General features: G+C 36.0%; 1 protein-coding gene across 2 annotated transcripts in view; it reads left to right on the forward strand.

Moving 5' to 3' along the window:
* Mtmr6 (myotubularin related protein 6) overlaps positions 1-19,663 on the forward strand; it is a 43,333-nt gene that overhangs the window by 16,600 nt on the left and 7,070 nt on the right. Inside the window, exons 3-10 of one of the 2 annotated variants that reach the window (XM_047553667.1) lie at positions 7,327-7,489; positions 9,330-9,487; positions 9,674-9,802; positions 12,828-12,962; positions 13,663-13,776; positions 15,054-15,186; positions 15,889-15,998; positions 16,380-16,505. In XM_047553667.1, the coding sequence (XP_047409623.1) occupies positions 7,327-7,489; positions 9,330-9,487; positions 9,674-9,802; positions 12,828-12,962; positions 13,663-13,776; positions 15,054-15,186; positions 15,889-15,998; positions 16,380-16,505 (1,068 nt within the window). The remainder of the gene's footprint in view (positions 1-7,326; positions 7,490-9,329; positions 9,488-9,673; positions 9,803-12,827; positions 12,963-13,662; positions 13,777-15,053; positions 15,187-15,888; positions 15,999-16,379; positions 16,506-19,663) is intronic. The other variant, XM_047553668.1, reaches the window with a different exon arrangement.

The following is a 19,663-nucleotide window of genomic DNA, read 5'->3' on the forward strand; positions in this document are numbered from 1 at the left end:
TTCAAGTAAAATAATATAAACATTAATGTGCTTAATCTTAGCTATAAGTGTGGGTTACATATGTGTGTGTTAATGATCTTTGTTATATATAGTTTTAATTTTTAGACTTCTTTCTCAGGCTTTTCTTGATTACTTATATTCTTTTAATCTCACATGTCAACTTTAGATTAACAAATAGTAATATTAACATATATGAATAATTTTTTATCCTTTATCTTTTTTTTTTTTAATTGTAAACAAATGGGATACATGTTGTTTCTCTGTTGGTACATGGAGTCAAGGCATACCATTTGTGTAATCATAAATTTACATAGGGTAATGTTGTTTGATTCATTCTGTTATTTTTTTCCCTTCCCCCTCACCCCTCCCACCACTCTTTTCCCTCTATACAATCCTTCCTTCCTCCATTCTTGCCCCCCTCCCTAACCCTAATTCTAACCCTAACACTAACCCCTCCCACCCCCCATTATGTGTCATCATCCACTTATTAGCGATATCATTCGTCCTTTGGTTTTTTGAGATTGGCTTATCTCACTTAGCATGATATTCTCCAGTTTCATCCATTTGCCTGCAAATGCCATAATTTTATCATTCTTTATGGCTGAGTGATATTCCATTGTATATATATATATATATATATATACCACAGTTTCTTTATCCATTCATCAATGGAAGGACATCTAGGTTGGTTCCACAATCTGGCTATTGTGACTGAGCAGCTATGAACATTGATGTGGCTGTATCTCTGTAATATGCTGATTTTAAGTCCTTTGGGTATAGGCCAAGGAGTGGGATAGCTGGGTCAAATGGTGGTTCCATTCCAAGTTTTCTAAGGAGTCTCCACACTGCTTTCCAGAGTGGCTGCACTAATTTGCAACCCCACCAGCAATGTATGAGTGTACCTTTCTCCCCACATCCTCGGCAACACCTGTTGTTGCTTGTGTTCTTGATAATCGCCATTCTAATTGGGGTGAGATGGAATCTTAGGGTGGTTTTGATTTGCATTTCTCTTATTACTAGACATGTTGAACATTTTTCAATATGTTTGTTGATTGCTTGTAGATCTTCTGTGAAGTGTCTGTTCATTTCCTTAGCCCATTTGTCAATTGGATTATTTGCATTCTTGGTGTAGAGTTTTTTGAGTTCTTTATAGATTCTGGAGATTAGCGCTCTATCTGAAGTATGACTGGCAAAGATTTTCTCCCACTCTGTAGACTCTTTCTTCACATTGCTGATAGTTTCCTTTGCTGAGAGAAAGCTTTTTAGTTTGAATCTATCCCAGTTATTAATTCTTGCTTTTATTTCTTGTGCTATGGGAGTTGAGGAAGTCTGGTCCTAAGCCGACATGTTAAAGCTCTGGACCTACTTTTTCTTCTATAAGATGCAAGGTCTCTGGTCTGATTCCAAGATCCTTAATCCATTTTGAGTTTAGTTTCATGCATGGTGAGAGATATGGGTTTAGTTTCATTCTGTTGCATATGGATTTCTAATTCTCCCAGCACCATTTGTTGAAGAGTCTCTCTTTTCTCCATTGCATATTTTGGCCCCTTTGTCTAGTATGAGAAAATTGTATTTATTTGGATTTGTGTCCATGTCCTCTATTCTGTACCATTGATCCACCTTTCTATTTTGGTACCAATACCATGCCGTTTTTGTTACTATTGCTTTGTAGTAGAGTTGAAGATCTGGTATTGCAATACCCCCTGCTTCACTCTTTCTGCCAAGGATTGCTTTAGCTATTCTGGGTTTTTTATTCTTCCAGATGAATTTCATAATTGCTTGCTCTATTTCTGTAAGGTACATCATTGGGATTTTAATTGGAATTGCGTTGAATCTGTATAGAACTTTTGGTAGTATGGCCATTTTGACAATATTAATTCTTCCTATCCAAGAACATGGGAGATCTTTCCATCTTCTAAGGTTTCCTTTAATTTCTTTCTTTAGTGTTCTGTAGTTCTCATTGTAGAGGTCTTTCACCTCTTTTGTGAGATTGATTCCCAAATACTTTATTTTTTTCGAAGCTATTGTGAATGGGGTAGTTTTCCTAATTTCTCTTTCTGAAGATTCATCGCTCATGTATAGAAATGCCTTAGATTTATGTGCATTGATCTTATATCCCGCTACTTTACTGAATTCACTAATGAGCTCTAAAAGTTTTCTGGTGGAATTTCCTGGTTCCTCTAAGTATTCAATCATATCATCAGCAAATAGGGATAGTTTGAGTTCTTCTTTTCCAATTCGTATCCCTTTAATTTCTTTGGTCTGTCTAATTGCTCTGGCTAGAGTTTCAAGGACGATATTGAAAAGAAGTGGTGAAAGAGGGCATCCCTGCCTTGTTCCAGTTTTTAGGGGGAATGCTTTCAGTTTTTCACCATTTAGAATGATATTAGCCATGGGCTTAGCGTAGATGGCCTTTACAATGTTAAGGAATGTTCCCACTATCCCTATTTTTTCTAGTGTTTTGAGCATGAAGGGGTGCTGTATTTTATCAAAGGCTTTTTATTCATGTATCAAAATAATCATGTGATTCTTGACTTTAAGTCTATTGATATGGTGAATTACATTTATTGATTTCCTGATATTGAACCAACCTTGCATCCCTGGGATGAAACCCACTTGATCATGGTGCACTATCTTTTTAATATGTTTTTGTATGCGATTTGCTAAAATTTTGTTGAGAATTTTTGCATCAATGTTCATTAAGGATATTGGTCTGAAATTTTCTTTCCTTGATGTGTCTCTGTCTGGTTTAGGTATCAGGGTAATATTGGCTTCATAGAATGAGTTTGGGAGGGTTCCCTCCTCTTCTATTTTATGGAATACTTTGAGAAGTATTGGAATGAGCTCTTCTTTAAAGGTTTTGTAGAACTCGGCTGAGAACCCATCTGGTCCTGGACTTTTCTTTGTTGGTAGGCTTTTGATGACTTCTTCTATTTCATTACTTGAAATTGGTCTATTTAAATTGTGTATGTCCTCCTCGTTCAGTTTAGGCAATTCATATGTCTCTAGAAACCTATTGATGTCTTTGAAATTTTCTAATTTGTTGGAGTATAGATTTTCAAAATAGCTTCTAATTATGTTTTGTATTTCTGTCGTGTCTGTTGTGATATTTCCTTGTTCATTCCAAATTTTAGTGATTTGGGTTTTCTCTCGTCTTCTCTTTGTTAGTGTGGCTAAAGGTTTATCAATTTTGTTTATTTTTTCGAAGAACCAACTATTTATTTTGTCAATTTTTTGTATTGTTTCTTTTGTTTCAATTTCGTTGATTTCAGCTCTGAGTTTAACTATTTCCTGTCTTCTACTACTTTGGTGGTGGTCTGTTCTTCTTTTTCTAGGGCCTTGAGCTGTAGTGTTAGGTCATTTATTTGTTGAGTTTTACTTCTTTTATTAAATGCGCTCCATGAAATAAATTTTCCTCTAAGTACTGCTTTCATAGTGTCCCAGAGATTTTGATATGATGTTTCTTTGTTCTCATTTACCTCTAAGAATTTTTTAATTTCCTTCCTAATATCTTCTGTTATCCATTCATCATATAATAGCATATTGTTTAATCTCCAGGTGTTGGAGTAGTTTCTGTTTTTTACTCTTTCATTGATTTCTAACTTCAATCCATTATGATCTGATAGAATACAATGTAGTGTCTCTATCTTCTTGTATTTGCTGACATTAGCTTTGTGGCATAATATATGGTCTATTTTAGAGAAGGATCCATGTGCTGCTGAGAAGAAAGTGTATTCGCTCTTGGTTGGACGGTATATTCTATAAATGTCTGTTAAGTCTAAATTATTGATTGTGTTATTGAGATCTATGGTTTCTTTGTTCAATTTTTGTTTGGACGATCTGTCCAGTGGTGAGAGAGGCGTGTTAAAATCACCTAGTATTATTGTGTTATGGTCTATTTGGTTTCTAAAATTGAGAAGGATTTGTTTGACATACATGGATGAGTCACTGTTTGCGGCATAGATGTTTGTGATTGTTATATCTTGCTGATTTATGCTTCCCTTAAGCAGTATGAAATGTCCTTCTTTATCCCTTCTGACTAACATTGGCTTGAAGTCCACATTATCTGAAATAAAGATGGATACTCCAGCTTTTTACTGAGTCCATGTGCATGGTATGTTTTTCCCCATCCTTTCACCTTTAGTCTATGGGTGTCTCTTTCTATGAAGTGAGTCTCTTGCAGGCAACATATTGTTGGATCTTTCTTTTTTATCCAGTCTCCCAGTCTATGTCTTTTGATTGATGAATTCAGGCCATTAACATTCAGGGTTATTATTGAGATATGATTTGTATTCCCGGTCATTTGGTTCATATTTAAAATTTTATTTATTTATTTATTTATTTTTTGACACAACTTGGTTCCTCCTTTATTTGACAGTTCCTTTAGGATAATTCCTCCCTTTGCTGGTTTGCTTCTTTGTTTTTTATCTCTTCCTCATGGAATATTTTGCTGAGAATGTTCTGTAATGCTGGCTTTCTTTTTGTAAATTCTTTTAGCTTTTGTTTATCATGGAATGATTTTATTTCATCATCAAATTTGAAGGTAAGTTTTGCTGGGTATAAGATTCTTGGTTGGCATCCATTTTCTTTCAGAGCTTGAAAAATGTTGTTCTATGCCCTTCTAGCTTTTAGGGTCTGGATTGAAAAATCTGCTGATATCCGTATTGGTTTCCCCCTGAATGTAATTTGGTTCTTTTCTCTCACAGCCTTTAAAATTCTGTCTTTATTTTGTATGTTAGGTATTTTCATCATAATGTGCCTTGGTGTGGGTCTGCTATAATTTTGTGTATTTGGAGTTCTATAAGCCTCTTGAACTTGATTTTCCATTTCATTCTTCGGATTTGGGAAATTATCTGATATTATTTCATTGAATAGATTGTTCATTACTTTGTTTGTTTCTCTAAGCCTTCCTCAATCCCAATAATTCTCAGATTTGGCCTTTTCATGATATCTCATAGTTCTTGCAGATTCTGTTCATGATTTCTTACCGTCTTCTCTGTTTGTTCAACTTTGTTTTCGAGGTTAAATATTTTGTCTTCAATATCTGAAGTTCTGTCTTCCAGGTGTTCTATCCTATTGGTTATGCTTTCTATGGAGTTCTTAATTTGGTTTATTGTTTCCTTCATTTCAAGGATTTCTGTTTGTTTTTTTTTCAATATCTCTAACTCTTTATTGAAATGATCTTTTGCTTCCTGTATTTGCTCTGTTAACTGTCGATTGGTGCGATCATTCAATGCCTGCATTTGCTCCTTCATCTCATTGTTTGCTTCCCTAATCATTTTAATTATGTACATTCTGAACTCCCTTTCTGTCATTTCTTCTGCCATGCTGTCGTTGGATTTTATTGATGTAACATCTAGATTTGTTTGGGGCATTTTCTTCCCTTGTTTTCTCATATTGTTCAGGAATCAGTGGGTCATTAAGATATTGCAGATTTCCTCTATCGACTTATAATGTCCCTGAAGATTGCTAGTATATCCCCTCTTATCCTTCAGTAGCCTGAGTCTTGGAGGAAGTTGATAATGTGGTGCTCCACAAGGAACCTGCCTCTCTAGGGTCGGTGACCCTCAGGTGGGGTATATTCCCTGCTAGTGGGCAGAGGTGCCTTCACTTGTTGACCAATGGTTATCCAAAGGGGAACTAGACTGCGGGCTGAGGCAAGGCCTGTTTGTGCCTGTGTCTCTGGTTTTACTGTCCCTGTGGGAAAACCTCACCCGGCAGGGAAGACTCACCCGGTGGGGAGGTCTCGCTGGTCAGTTCCCCTCCTAGAGGTTCCCCTCAATCTACAACTACCGCCTGGGCTGGGCTGTCTTCCTCTGCAACGTTCCCAGGGGCCCGGACCTACCTCCTGGGCCTGGGAGCCTCACCCTTCGCAGGCGAGTCTCCTTAGGCTGCCTCTCCTCAGAGAATTTGCCCGCAGTCCTGGAAACTTCGCTCTGCCCCTAGGCGTGTCTCTATGCGGCTCTTCCAGCAAGAAGCCGCCTAGCTTCTGGGACCCTGCTCTGCACCTAATCGCCTGGCTATGCGGCCCCTCCTCTGAGCCGCCTCCTGGAGCCCTGTACAATAGCTCTGAGACCCAGAGACCCGCCACACACCTCCTCCTCCGGACAGCCGCCTGGTTTCAGACGCAGTCCCTAGGAGTCCAAGCAACTCACTTCGCGTCTCCTCCTCCCGCCAACCACCTGTAGCCCTAGGCAGTCACTCCGAGTCCAAGTGATCCGCCCTGTTCCTCCTCCTCCTCCTCGGGGTAGCCCCCCGGGTGTTCAGGAATGGTGGCTCCGAGACCAATTGACTCACCGCACTCCTCCTCCAGGCAGGCCACCAGTGTTCAGGAGTGGTCGCTTTGAGTCCAATCAACTCACCACTCGCCTCCTCCTCTGGCAACTGCCTGTGGCTCTGATGCAGTCACTCCTAGACCAAGCGACCCGCCGCGCTACTCCTCTTCCTCCGGGCAACACCCCGGTGTTCAGAAGCGCTCGCTCTGAGTCCAAACAGCTTGCCACGCAGCTCCTCCTCAGACAGCCACCCGGAGCCCCAGTGGTTGCTCTGAGTCCAAGTGCTGTGCTGAGCCGCCTCCTCTATGATGATCCCAGTGGTCCGTGTTTACCGCTCCAGCGGGGGGAGGGGCGTCTCGCCGAGCAACTCTACTTCCCAAAGTTCCCTGCATTCCGGGGCTACCGTCCCATCCGGGATGCCTCCCCAAAGGGAGAGACTCACCCTGTGGCTTTGAGTTGGTCCCAAGTCTCTCACTGTCTCCTCTTTTGAATCTTGCGTCCTGGAGCAACGTGAAATGCAGCTGCCCTCTAGTCTGCCATCTTGAAAAACCTCCTTTATCTTCTAATACACAAATAGAAGCAGGTGGAATTTTTGCTAAACTTTAAGATAATTTGGGATAAATTGATTTCTTGCCATGGTTGAATTCTTGTCATTCAGGAATTTCTTTTTTGTTCTTCCAAAAATTTTTCTATAAACATTTAAATGAATAGAAATGATATTGAGAAAAAAACTTTTTAGTAGTAAACAAAATATTGTTTGCAGGTGAGAATGATGATCATATATTTAAAATGCCATCAAGTATTAATTTTACAGTGGGTCTTTTTATCCATTCACTCAGTAAACATTTATTGTGATAGATGAAGGTATCAGGAATGACACATATATTCCTGACTTGGGCATTCAGTCAGTTTAAAATTTTGTTTGAGTGTGTAGCATATATTATTTGAGAATTTATTTGAGAAGGACTTTGCTAACATTTATGCACTCTGTAAGAGAATGAATACTTAGTGTTTTCTGTACTGATGAGTTTAATGTTTTTTCATACCATAGATATTGCACCACCATATTGCCTCAGTAGAGAAACTTGCCTTGACTACTTCTGGATGCCCACTTGTGATTCAGTGCAAGAACTTCAGGATTGTGCATTTTATTGTTCCCAGAGAAAGAGATTGCCATGACATTTATAATTCTTTGCTACAACTATCAAAACAAGGTATTGTTCTTAGGAGACCAAAGCTTAAGTGCTCAATTTGAGATGGGTTGTATTAGTCAGCTTTTCATCACTGTGACAAAAATACCTGACCAAAACAACTTAGAGGAGGAAAAGTTTATTTTGGCTTAGTTTCAGAGATGCATTTTATGTTTGACTGACTCCGCTGCTCTGGAGGTGAGGCAGAGCATCATGGCAGAAGGGCATAGCAAAGGAAAACTACTCAGCTTCTGGTGACTGGAAATCAGAGAGAAAAGGAGAAACCAGGGGGACCAAGTATAATCCCTGAAGGCATGCCTCCAGGGAATTGTCTCCTCTAGCCATACTCCACCTGTCTACAGTTAGCACCCAGTATAAGTAATCCTTTCAAAGTATTAATCCATCAAATGAATTAATCCACTGATCAGGTCACAGGTCTTATAATCTAATCATTTCATCTCCGAACATTCCTGCATTCACATAGGAGCTTTTTGGGACACCTTATATTCAAACTATAATATGGGTTAGTCAAGATACTTTAATGTCTCATTTTTTTTTTTAAATACTTTTAAGTTGCTCTGTCAGTTGGGTACTTGTACATGCTAACTCCCCAAAATGGTCTAGAAATGACTGGTGTGAATTGCAAAAATGGTATCCAAAGAGGAAGTAATAGTGAGTAAAAAGTAAAGCATGTATAGTATAAACTGAAGAAACCTACATTATATTAAACATTGTTGAAGTCTCTTGATAGCAGGTAGCACATTTTGTATTTTTAAAAAATTTTTTTGGTACTGGGGATTGAAACCAAGGGCGCTTTACCACTGAGTCACATCCCAGCCCCTTTTTATATTTTTATTTAGAGACAGGTTCTCTCTGAGTTACTTAGGGCCTTGCTAAGTTGCTGAGGCTAGTTTTAAACTCACGATCCTCCTGCCTCAGCCTCCTGCACTGCTGGGATTATAGGCATGTACTACTGTGCCTGGCTACATTTTGTATTTTTTAAATTGGGAACTCCACAACCAAGGAGACTTTCTTGAAGTCTTAAAGACTAAATGAGAAGTTAAGGAAGGTCAAGGTCTTCTAGTAGCAGTGGGTCTAAAATATTTAGTGAATTGGGGTGGGACAAAAGGAAGAAGAGGGACGAGAGAGTGAATCCTACTTTAGTAGCTATAGATTTTTGGGAGGGATATAGGCCCTGAAGAGGCTTATTATCATTACTGTGCCCCAGGGATCTGGAGGCTTCCTTCCCCAGCATGACTTTGATTACATGTTGAACTGGGTTTTAGTTGGGTGGACCTGAATTGTAACCTGACCTAGTGACTAGGAGAAGGTCTGTGTTTACTCACATAGAACCTGTAACATTCATTGTCCGCATTTAAGCCAGAGCTTATAAAGGTGGTTTTGTGACCTCATGCTTATCATTTGGAAGTAAGTGCTCTCCTGAACTCTTGCTGTTTTTGGTCCTGCTGTTCTATAAGTCTGTATAATGCAATTCCATGGTTTCCATGCCATCTCTAGTTTTTCATTACAGCATTAGTCATTTAGCACATGCATTTGAGGAAAGTGATGACTAAGAAGTATCTATTTGTAGTTTTTATATTTGACTTAAAAAATCTATAGCCTTTATTAGCTTAATTTTTTCAAAGGACATAAATTGAGTCTTAGGTCCATATGTGCACCTTTAGATATAATCATTTGTGTTACAAAAGCTGAAAAATACTAAGTTCAGTTATGTTCATGTATTGTTATCTTTTTGAAGATTTCAAAGAAAAAAATGGAGGAAAAGACTGAAAAATAATTTTTATTTAAAGGTATTAAATCTTACAGATTGCATCTTAACATTTTTGTATTTTGTATTCTATAGCAAAATATGAAGATCTGTATGCATTCTCTTATAATCCAAAACAAAATGATTCAGAACGATTACAAGGTTGGCAGCTCATTGACCTTGCTGAGGAATATAAGAGGATGGGAGTGCCAAATCCACACTGGCAGTTATCTGATGCCAACCGAGAATACAAGGTAACTTAGCAACCTTTTAGAGAAATTCAGAAAATGTTAGTACCAGAGGGGCAGAGTGTGTCATAGTAGCAAGTTTTTGTGCTGGCTGTTCTTTGATTTTATACGTTTACAGGTTTTTAAAGGATTTTTAACCTCATGGTTTTTGAGTTGTGAGTAGAGTAGTTATGTTTTATTTGATATTTACAGATTTGTGAAACTTACCCCAGAGAACTTTATGTTCCCCGCATAGCAAGCAAACCAATAATTGTTGGTAGTTCCAAATTCCGGAGCAAAGGAAGATTCCCAGTTCTTTCCTACTATCATCAAGAAAAGGAGGTAGGAAGCTTTTCTTTCGATTTTATAAACATAGTGCAACTCCTCTTCAGGTTTATATATCCAGAAGAACACTAATTTTTACTTTAAAAGCCCATTATTATAATGTTGATAATAGAAAAATGCTGGCTTTTCATTTAATTAAAATTTTAAAATTTTACAACTAACTCAAAATATAGAATTTTTCATGCCTGTCATCTTCCTTTCCCATCCCTTTATTTGTTTTTCTAGTGACTTAAAAACAAGGGGAATAGTGAGCAAATAGTTTCTTCCCTTTTTGCTCTAGTTCTCTTTTGATTCTGCTTATTTGGGGAAACCATATATTTTGACAAGCCAACAACCACTGAGAGAAGGAAGAGGACCAAGGACATTTCAGGCTTCTGTTTTAATAGTAAACTCTTCAAATCATAAGGATTTTGTAAAGTGAAAAGGTGAAGGAGGTATCTTTATGGTGGGGTGCTGTAGTTGGGATTGCTTATTGCTCAGATCTCACTTTGGCAAGTGGCTTTTCTTCTTTGGTAATTTTAATTTTCTTTCCTCTGTTAGTTTTCTTCTTTTTTTTAATTTGTTAATTGACAATTGGGCTTCCTAGCATCTCCATTTTCCTTTGGCTTCTTTCCCTCTATCCCTATTTTCTAGATTTCCTCAACCTTATCTCTATTCTAGCCTGCCTCTTGGATTCTTTATTTATTTTATAATATTTTTATTAGTAGATGGACACAATACCTTTATTTATCTGATTTTTATGTGGTGCTGAACTCAGTGCTTCATATATAAGAGGCAATTGTTTCACCACTGAGCTGCACCCCTAGCCTGATTCTTTTTTATTTCAATTTTTTAATACTGAAGAGCTCTTTTCCTATTTCCTAAAAGTTTTTTACTTGGTTTTCTATTGTTGGATATAGTGTCTTAGTTCTCTGAGAAAAGGGATTTTGTTTTTTTAAAAGAATGCTTATGCTTCCACATGTTATCTTTTCCCTAGAGTTCCTTTTTTCTTTTCTTTCTTTTTTTTGTCTTTCATGTCTTTCAAATATCTGGATTTTTAGCTGGCCTCTCATATTGAAACTGTGTGTATAAAGTTCTGTATCATTGGCTTCTTTATGATATGTAGGTCAGTATCCTTAAAGAGGAATCTTTAATTTTTGCCAATGTATGTAGTAACTCTGTCTGTGACCCACACCAAGGTAACAGGGATGGTAGGATCTCACATTTTTTATGTAGACTTTATTTCATTCTCGTGTTTTGGGGGTCTTGTGTTTTTTTGCGGGGGGGGGAGCATATGGTTTCACCCCCACCCACAGCTGTACCTGTTGTCCAGAGTCTTCAGGTTAATTCTGTTCATAGAATAAACTTTGTCTTCAGGGTAAGGAGAATTCTGGAAATCTTAACTAGTCCTTATGTAGCAATTCAACCAGTTCTCCTGTGTTTAGTCATACCCCTACTCAGGCCTTCAGAGGTACCAACCCCTGAGCTTTTCTGGGATTTTGATACTCAAAATTCTTTCTTTCTTTCTTTCTTTTTTGAGGTTGATGGACCTTTATTTTATTTATTTATTTACATGTGGTGCTGAGAATTCAACCCAGTGCCTTACACATGCTAGGCAAGTGCTTTTCCACTGAGCCACAACTCCAGTCCACTTTGTTTCTTGTTAACCTAAGAGAGTTGGCAGCTTTCTTTGTTCTGCCACATCATTTATCACTTGACAATCTGCTATTATTCCCCCGGCCCCACCGTTTTTTTTGTCAGTATTGGAGATTGAACCCAGGGCTTCATGCATGCTAGGTAAGCACTCTACCACTGAGCTACATCCCCAACCCTTTTTTAAAATTTTAAGACAATTTTCAATGAGTTTTTCTGGCTGGCCTTGAACTTGTGATCCTCCTGCCTCAGTCTCCATCATATCCTGCTTCATCTCCCCAAATTTTACTGACATCTCTATTGTATCCTTTTCTATTCTTTTTGTCCTTGTGACTTTATAATCTTAAATTTGTTTTTTAGAATTTTATTTGCATTTTGAAAGGGAGCAGAGATAAAGGTGAATATTTAAACAAAAGTTTCTAATTTACTTTTCATTACTAAATTGTGAGGAGGTTATCAGGATGTGGCCTCTGTTTGACACACCTGTGTTTACATACATTGTTTATTGGAAAGCTGGGCTGAAAATAGATAGTAGCCAACTTAATGGAACTCAGAAAGTTGGTGTGAAAAAAATTTAATAAGATAGTTCTTATTTTCTTGTTTTATGTTTTCATGGTTTTGTTTTGTATATGAATTTAAAATATGCAAAAATATACATTTGTGTTTACTTTTTTTCTTTTAATGAGATTGTATGTAGAATATTCAGGTAGAATTAAGTTAGAGTTGGCATGGATGAAATTGGAAAAAAAATATATGGGTCTAAATCTTTTTCATTTTATTCAGGACTTTAAATATAGTAAATATCTAATTCAGCCATTCCCTAGTTTTCAAAGATATTCTTGCCAACTTAGATTGACTATATTTTAATCCAAATTTGATTTGAAGGTCACTTTTCTCATTTTATGTCTTATTTGATACAAAGATTGCTATTTTTAAAGAGATCTGAAAATTTTTGGGATTTTCAGATGTTCAAATATTTCTACTGCAAAAATTCAGGTTTTACACGGTTGACTATTCCTTTTCTTGAACTGAAGTTGAAAGTATCCTGTAAGTCAAATAGAGCACAGGATGCAGATATCTTAACAGTAGGTTACTTGTTAAAGAATTGACTGTGTCTTTCTTAAGACCTCAGTTTTTTTTTTCTTTTAGACTAGGTAAGCTTCTTTAGGAGAAGAAAATACTGGGAAAACTTAGGGAACATCAGGATATTGAAATAATATTTAATTAAAGTTGGATTTCAACATTAATGTATTCTAATTGTGTTGCTAACTTTTAAACAGATTGCATATTTGATTTTAACTTTAGTTTTTTTTCTTTTAGGCTTTTTTTCTTTTTGATAAGTGTTTTGAGAGAACTCTGCATAATATGTTTTCTGACTTTTTAAAATTAGGCTGCCATTTGTCGATGTAGTCAACCACTGTCAGGATTCAGTGCCAGGTGCCTGGAGGATGAACATTTGCTTCAAGCCATTAGTAAAGCCAATCCAGTCAATCGCTACATGTATGTTGTGGATACCCGGCCCAAAGTATGTAACTTAAATACAGTTCAATCTGTTAGTTTACTTATCTCTATTGTTTTAATTAATGGGGGGAGGTAATAAACTTGTCCATATTTAAAATAATCTGAATCCTGGTTTTAAATTAACCAAGGCTAATAATATGAAGGAAATCAATTCTATTTTTGGAATATCAACTTAGAAGGCCTGTTCAGTAACCCAGGTGGTGATTTCTTATGACTTCTGACATGTGACACATGCATCTGATACATACATACACACATACACTAATCAATGTAGGAAAGCTGAATTTTATACTGGGAACTCAGGGTGGTGTATAAGTCTTACATTATTGTTAAGAAATACTAAATGTGTATGACTTAAACGTGTATGTTATCAAAAGTTATAAATTCTTAACTCTATCTTATAGAATTTTTAATTGACAAAACACTTTGTTAATATAATTGACCTTAATCTGAAGTATTCAAAAAGTAGGAAAAATAATGAGCTAATTTAGGAAACACTGACTAGAGAATTATAGTGAATAGGAAATTATTGTTCTGTTAGGTATCTGTGGTATAAGGCTAAATTTTTATCATTGGGATAGAGTCAGAATCCTGTTTTCTTTTTATAAGCTCAGTTTAAAAGCCAATTCACATAGGACCCTGAACTTAAAGTAATTAAATTCTGCAGTGGTAATAGCTAACTTTACTTTTAATTTTTATTATAGCTTCGCATGCAGAGCTGGTGGGCTACACAAAAGGACATTGGCAGAATTATAGTGAGGATTTCTTCAAAAATCTGGAATGATGAGAAAATAAGAGAAAGCGATGAGAGAAAGCGAGTGAGCAATATAAAACAAGCAATTTTAGGCAGCTTTGTGAAAGGAATTGTAGCTGTGTTAGAGTAATTCTCATCATTATGCAGTCTCACAGAAATAATGGAGAATGCTGAAAATGAGATTAATTTGAGTAAATTAGAAAGTATTAAAAATTAGAAATTGGCAATTGGATAATATTTTGTTAAAAACAGAATACTAAGAAATTCTAAGTAGTTCATATCTAAGATATAAAAGATATTATGAGACTTTGAAGATTAATGTCTGACTTTGTATCTCAAGAACGCTGATAGCTTTTACTTATATAATTGTCTTTTACACAGAAAATATATCTTTAATTGCTTTGCTAGTTAAAATCAAGAAGTAATAATGGAAACATTTTTAATATCTAACTCTTAATTTTACTTTAGTCTTCATAGGTCCTAAATAACAAGTGAGTCAGTAGATGTCACTTAAATATATTTGTTACCAACCTGAGGCCCAATGAAAAGCTACTTTTACTTCCAATTTAGATTCTCTTTTATCCAAGTTCATTAGGAAAGAATAGTAAAGTAACATACCATATGAAATCCTAGTCCAAAGGAAGTAAGTATCCAAATCCTAAGTGAACCTGTGATAACATTTGCTGTAATAACCAAAGCATGGTCATGGACTTATGCATCTGTGGGCAGTCTGTTTTCTCTTTAGTGACAGTTTATTTTGAACCTCATTCTTGGAGCTAGCTCTATTGGGCTAGCAGATCATATACTATATTGTATGGTGTATGGGTCTCCAGTAATCTCTAATTTGGAGGACCTCCAATAAGTTGGAGGCATGTTTTGGATCTGATTTTCATAAGCCCTATGACTTTCTGAATGATCAATTACTCTAGGCTTGTTCTGAAGTAAATCTCATAGTTTCATTCTGTGAAAGAAAAGCTTGCTAGCTCTGCAGTCATTTAAGATTTAGATAGGAACATTCCTTTATTTTTAATTTTAAAGTATTGCAGATATACAAAAAAACATTAAATATAAATGAATTAACTTCATGAACTTGTGGGGATTTCCTGTCCTGTTCTTTCCTTTATGTAATAATCATATATTGTTGTTTTATAGTAACATTTCTTTATTGTTGATAACATGTGACTTTTTGCTTACTAAAAAATGGTAGCTTATTTATTTTTTATGGGTTCTTTCAAAATCTCTTCTAGATAAAACGTGACTTATTTAATGTTTTTATGACATTTTGATAAATTAAAAGATAAAAGTAATTTGTTTCTATATTTCTAAAATTTTAAATTTTAGCTGAATGCAATGGCCAACAGAGCAGCTGGAAAAGGTTATGAAAATGAAGACAACTATTCTAATATTAGATTTCAGTTTGTTGGAATAGAAAATATTCATGTCATGAGGTCCAGCCTTCAGAAATTATTGGAAGGTATGATTATTGCTTGCTTTTAGATAGCTTTGTTGAATAGAAATGTAATGCTAGTTGCACATATTGTAAAATTTTCTGTTAGTGACATTTAAAGAAAAAAGAAACAAGCAGTATTAATTTTAAAAATTTACTTAATGTCAAAAACATTTTTAACATCAATATAAAAATTGGTAATGAAATATTTTATTTTTCATTAAGTCTTAGAAATCAAGTGTGTATTTTACACATAGAACACATCTCTGTTTGGACTAGCTACATTTCAAGTGTTCAGTAATCCAGTCTGGGTTGTGACTACTCTATTAGTAAAATTCTAATAGTTTTGCAAAAATTGCAATTGTTAGATAGTTATTCTTGAGTTGTCAGTGCAATAATGATTAATTTATGATAATATTTCTTTTAAATATTCATATATCTTTCAGTCATAATGTGAAATTTAAAAAATTTAAAATAGAAGACTAGTTTTAGTTAAATACTTGCCCTACAAAAAATTTTAAAGAGATTTTGTACCATTTTCTTTTAAGCACATGAATGTTAGAAAAATTTACTCCAAAATGTATTAAGGTTCTTATTGCATCTTTTCATTTTTAAAAGTCTTGCCTATTTATTTTGTCCTTTTTCAACTCACCTTGAAAGATCTTGAAAAAAGACTAGTAGAAATTCTAGCTCCATTTTAACTGAAAAAAATTTCCCCCTATTTTTCAGTCAATGGTACCAAAGGGCTTTCTGTCAATGATTTCTACTCTGGTTTGGAAAACTCAGGATGGCTTCGCCATATCAAAGCTGTTATGGATGCTGCAATCTTTCTAGCCAAAGTAATTATCTTTCATGTTTGATCTTGGCATATATAATGGTTAGGAAGGGTGGATTTATCCTATTGGGTACTGGTATATATTCTGGTCAGGTAACTTTTTATTACTTTGCTCTTTAATGAGTTTCTCCTTAATTTGAGCTTTAAAAATATCATGTAGCACTCAACGGAGATACTTAAAAGAAATCCCCAGATACTTTGAGACAACATTTTTGTCTTTTGTTGTTTATTTGGTTTGTTTTTAATTATGCTGTGTCAACATCATTGCAGGTATATCTCTCCTTTGTAATGTGATACCTGCTATAGTATGGTTTTCAAGTAAATAAACTTCTTATATATGTAAAAGGCGTTCTGCTATAACTAAGTATGTGATATTTCTTTTCAGGCAATAATGGTCGAAAATGCAAGTGTATTGGTCCATTGTTCTGATGGGTGGGATAGAACTTCACAGGTTTGTTCCCTTGGTTCACTTTTATTGGATTCCTACTACAGGACCATCAAAGGATTTATGGTAAGGATTTATTCAGTTAGTGGTTCTCAAACAGAAGTGATTTTTGTCCCCCGCCCCCCAGGGGACATTTGGCAATGTTAGAATACAGTTTTGTGCCCAAGACAATTGTGCAACTCTCTAGCTGGTTGAGGCCAGGAATATCGCTAAATATCCTTATCATGCAGAACAAACACATAACAAGGAAATATCAGCCCCAAATGTTAGTACTATTAAGGTTGAGAAATCTTGAATTCAGCTGATTTCCATTCATGCTATATCCTTGGTAAAAACTTCAGACTTAGAAGTTTGCTTATTTGTTTTCCCATCTTAAATGTTAACAGTAGAAATATTGTAAAATTTTGTCTAAAAAATAAAAGTAATGTGGTAGAACAATGCACATATAAGAGTACTTAAAAATTAGATTCTGAAGGGAACTCTCTGTTTAAAACACCTTTATTTGGTAGGTGTAGTAACATATTGGGCATGTTTATATGTAAAGATTAAGTTTCCACTGAACACATTTCATGTTTTATGAAAATAAAGCACTGGCTCTGGGCTTTTGTTTTTTGTTCTTATTTTTGTTTTTTGCTTTTTTTTAACATTTTATTTTTAGTAGTAGATGGACACAATACCATTATTTTATTTATTTATTTCTACGTGGTGCTGAGGATTGAACCCAGTGCCTCACACATGCTAGGCAAACATGCTCTATGACTAAGCCACAATCTTGGCCCATGTTTTTTGCTTATTAACATATGATCAGATTAACTTTCAAATTTCACATCATATGGTGTATTTAATAGATGAAGAAATACTAGAAATTTTTCATAAGTTTAGAATTTTCTTCTCCCTATGCTGGAGATTGACCTCAGGATTCAATCATGCTAGGCGATTGCCATGCTTTACTACTGAGCTATGCCCCCAGCTGTAGATTTTTCACTTTTTTTCTTTTTTTATGGTGATAGTTTTGGAGATTGAACCTAAGGCCTTGCACTTGCTGGGGCAAGTGCTCTACCACTAAGCTACATCACCAATTCCCTAGAGTTTTCATTAGTGTCATCTAAAGCAAGGAAAGATTTAAAATCACCAAACCCTTTTCAGCACTGTTGTTTTGTGCTGCTAACATATTGAGTCTGGAATAGGATACTGGATGCTGAACCCAGGGGTGCTCTACCACTGAGCTACACGGCCAGTTCTTTTTTTTAATGTATTTATTTTTGGGGGGGTACCCGGGATTGAACTCAGGAGCTCTCCACCACTGAGCCACATCCTCCAGCCTTATTTTGTATTTTATTTAGAGGCAAGGTCTCACTGAGTTGCTTAACACCTGACTTTTGTTGAGGCTGTCTTTGAACTCACAATCCTCTTGCCTCAGCCTCCTGAGCCGCTGGGATTACAGGCGTGTGCCCCTGCGCCTGGCTTGTTTTTTTATTTTCGAGACAGGGTCTTACTAAATTGCTGAGGCTGGCTTCGAATTTGTGATTCTCCTGTGTTAGCCTTCTAGAAGTAGAATTTCAAGCATACTACCACTGAACTGAGTATAAAATAAAGAATATTTTCTTTGGCATGTTTGGTTTTAATTGTTTTAATTATTTGCTGGGTATCCTAATGAAGTAATGTAATGAGTGATCAGGGGTACCAAGGGTGTCCCAGGTAACAGGAACAATGTGAACTGCAGCATTGCCCCTTTAGGTGACTGCAGATGATTCACGAAGAATGGAGATTAGGGTAAGTGTTTGAATGAGGTCCTGAATGCATAGTGGGGTCCTCGAGGGCCTGAGGAAGAAAAGGCTAGAATTGGACTTTACCTTCTTTGGACATTGAGCATTAACCTTTAAAAAACAGTAACTTCAAGTAACTTGATTAGATTAAATTTCTTGTTAAAAATGGGTTGGTGTCTTGAAAGCAGAGGGAAGAGGAAATGGAGGCTGGGAGTCCAGTATAGAAACCATCATGATAACTGAGGAGAGAAAAAAGGACCAGAATTAAGGTAGCAACACATAATGAATAGGGAGGTATTGGGTTTCAGGAATGTTAAGGACTTAGAATCAGAATTGGGTGTGTGGTAGTGGAACCCTCCTTTAGGAGGATTTCCAGGCTCCTGAACTGGTTTTCAGCATGGATGGTTCTCCTCACTGAGCAAAGGAACAGGTTCAGTAAGATACTAAGATTTAGGTGTGGTTGTGTCTAAATGGATGTGTCAAGAATGCCAGAGGACCTAGAATAAAATCAGTGACTCCAGCCCAAAGATTACTTGCCCAAGGTCACACAAATGAAGAAGTGGTGGAGCTAGGGTTTGAGCCCAAGCTTGGACTCCAGAAACTTCATCCTTAACCCTTATGACATATAACCTTTTGCCTAAATCACATAAATTTAAGACAGAATTGTAGAAATGAAAGTGGCAGTTTTGACACTGAAAATTTGCTTGCTGGTTAAATAATGAAATTATAAGGTATGTTAAGTACTGAGAAGATATGTTTAAATTAGACTGAAAACATCAGAAGTCTGCATTTCAGTGGAGTTGATAAATAGAGAAGCTTGTGACAGAAAAGACAGATAAATAAAGCTAGTCCATTCGGGAGGATAAATATTAACATTTTGGTTTTGTATCTAAATTGCCATTTTCATTGGTCTTTTGATAATTTATTTTTTCTTGAGAAAAGTTTTGTGTAAGTAATGTAAAAGTAAACCTAAAAGGTTTAAAATGTCTACCACAATCTACTACCCAGAGTTCACCATTATTAACTTTTTAGTTTACTTTTCTTTGGTCCTGGGGATTGAAGCCAGTGGCATTCTACCAATGAACCCATCCCTAGCCCTTTTTATTTTTTATTTTGAGACAGATTCTCCCTAAATTGCCCAGGCTTGCCTTGAAATTGTGTTCTTCCTGGCTTAGTTTCCTGAGTAGCAGGGATTATAGGCCTGTGGCCTGATTTTCCTAGCCTTTTCTATGTCATCTTCCTATGTACAAAAATTAAGGGTAATATTGCTTTATAACATGCACTATTCACTTAAAATGTAATAAATAAAACTGAAATTTGTCATGAGACCATTCTTTTTATGTATTTTTCACTCTTTAATCCTACCACTAATGTAGGTTCTAGACATCTTTTGTCTGTAGTTTTTTGGGTTTTTTTCTTTTGCTCTGTTCTCAACCATGAACCAAAAGTATAAATGTT

This window comes from Sciurus carolinensis, chromosome 5 (assembly GCF_902686445.1).
Source record: "Sciurus carolinensis chromosome 5, mSciCar1.2, whole genome shotgun sequence".
NCBI classification, from domain to species: domain Eukaryota; kingdom Metazoa; phylum Chordata; class Mammalia; order Rodentia; family Sciuridae; genus Sciurus; species Sciurus carolinensis.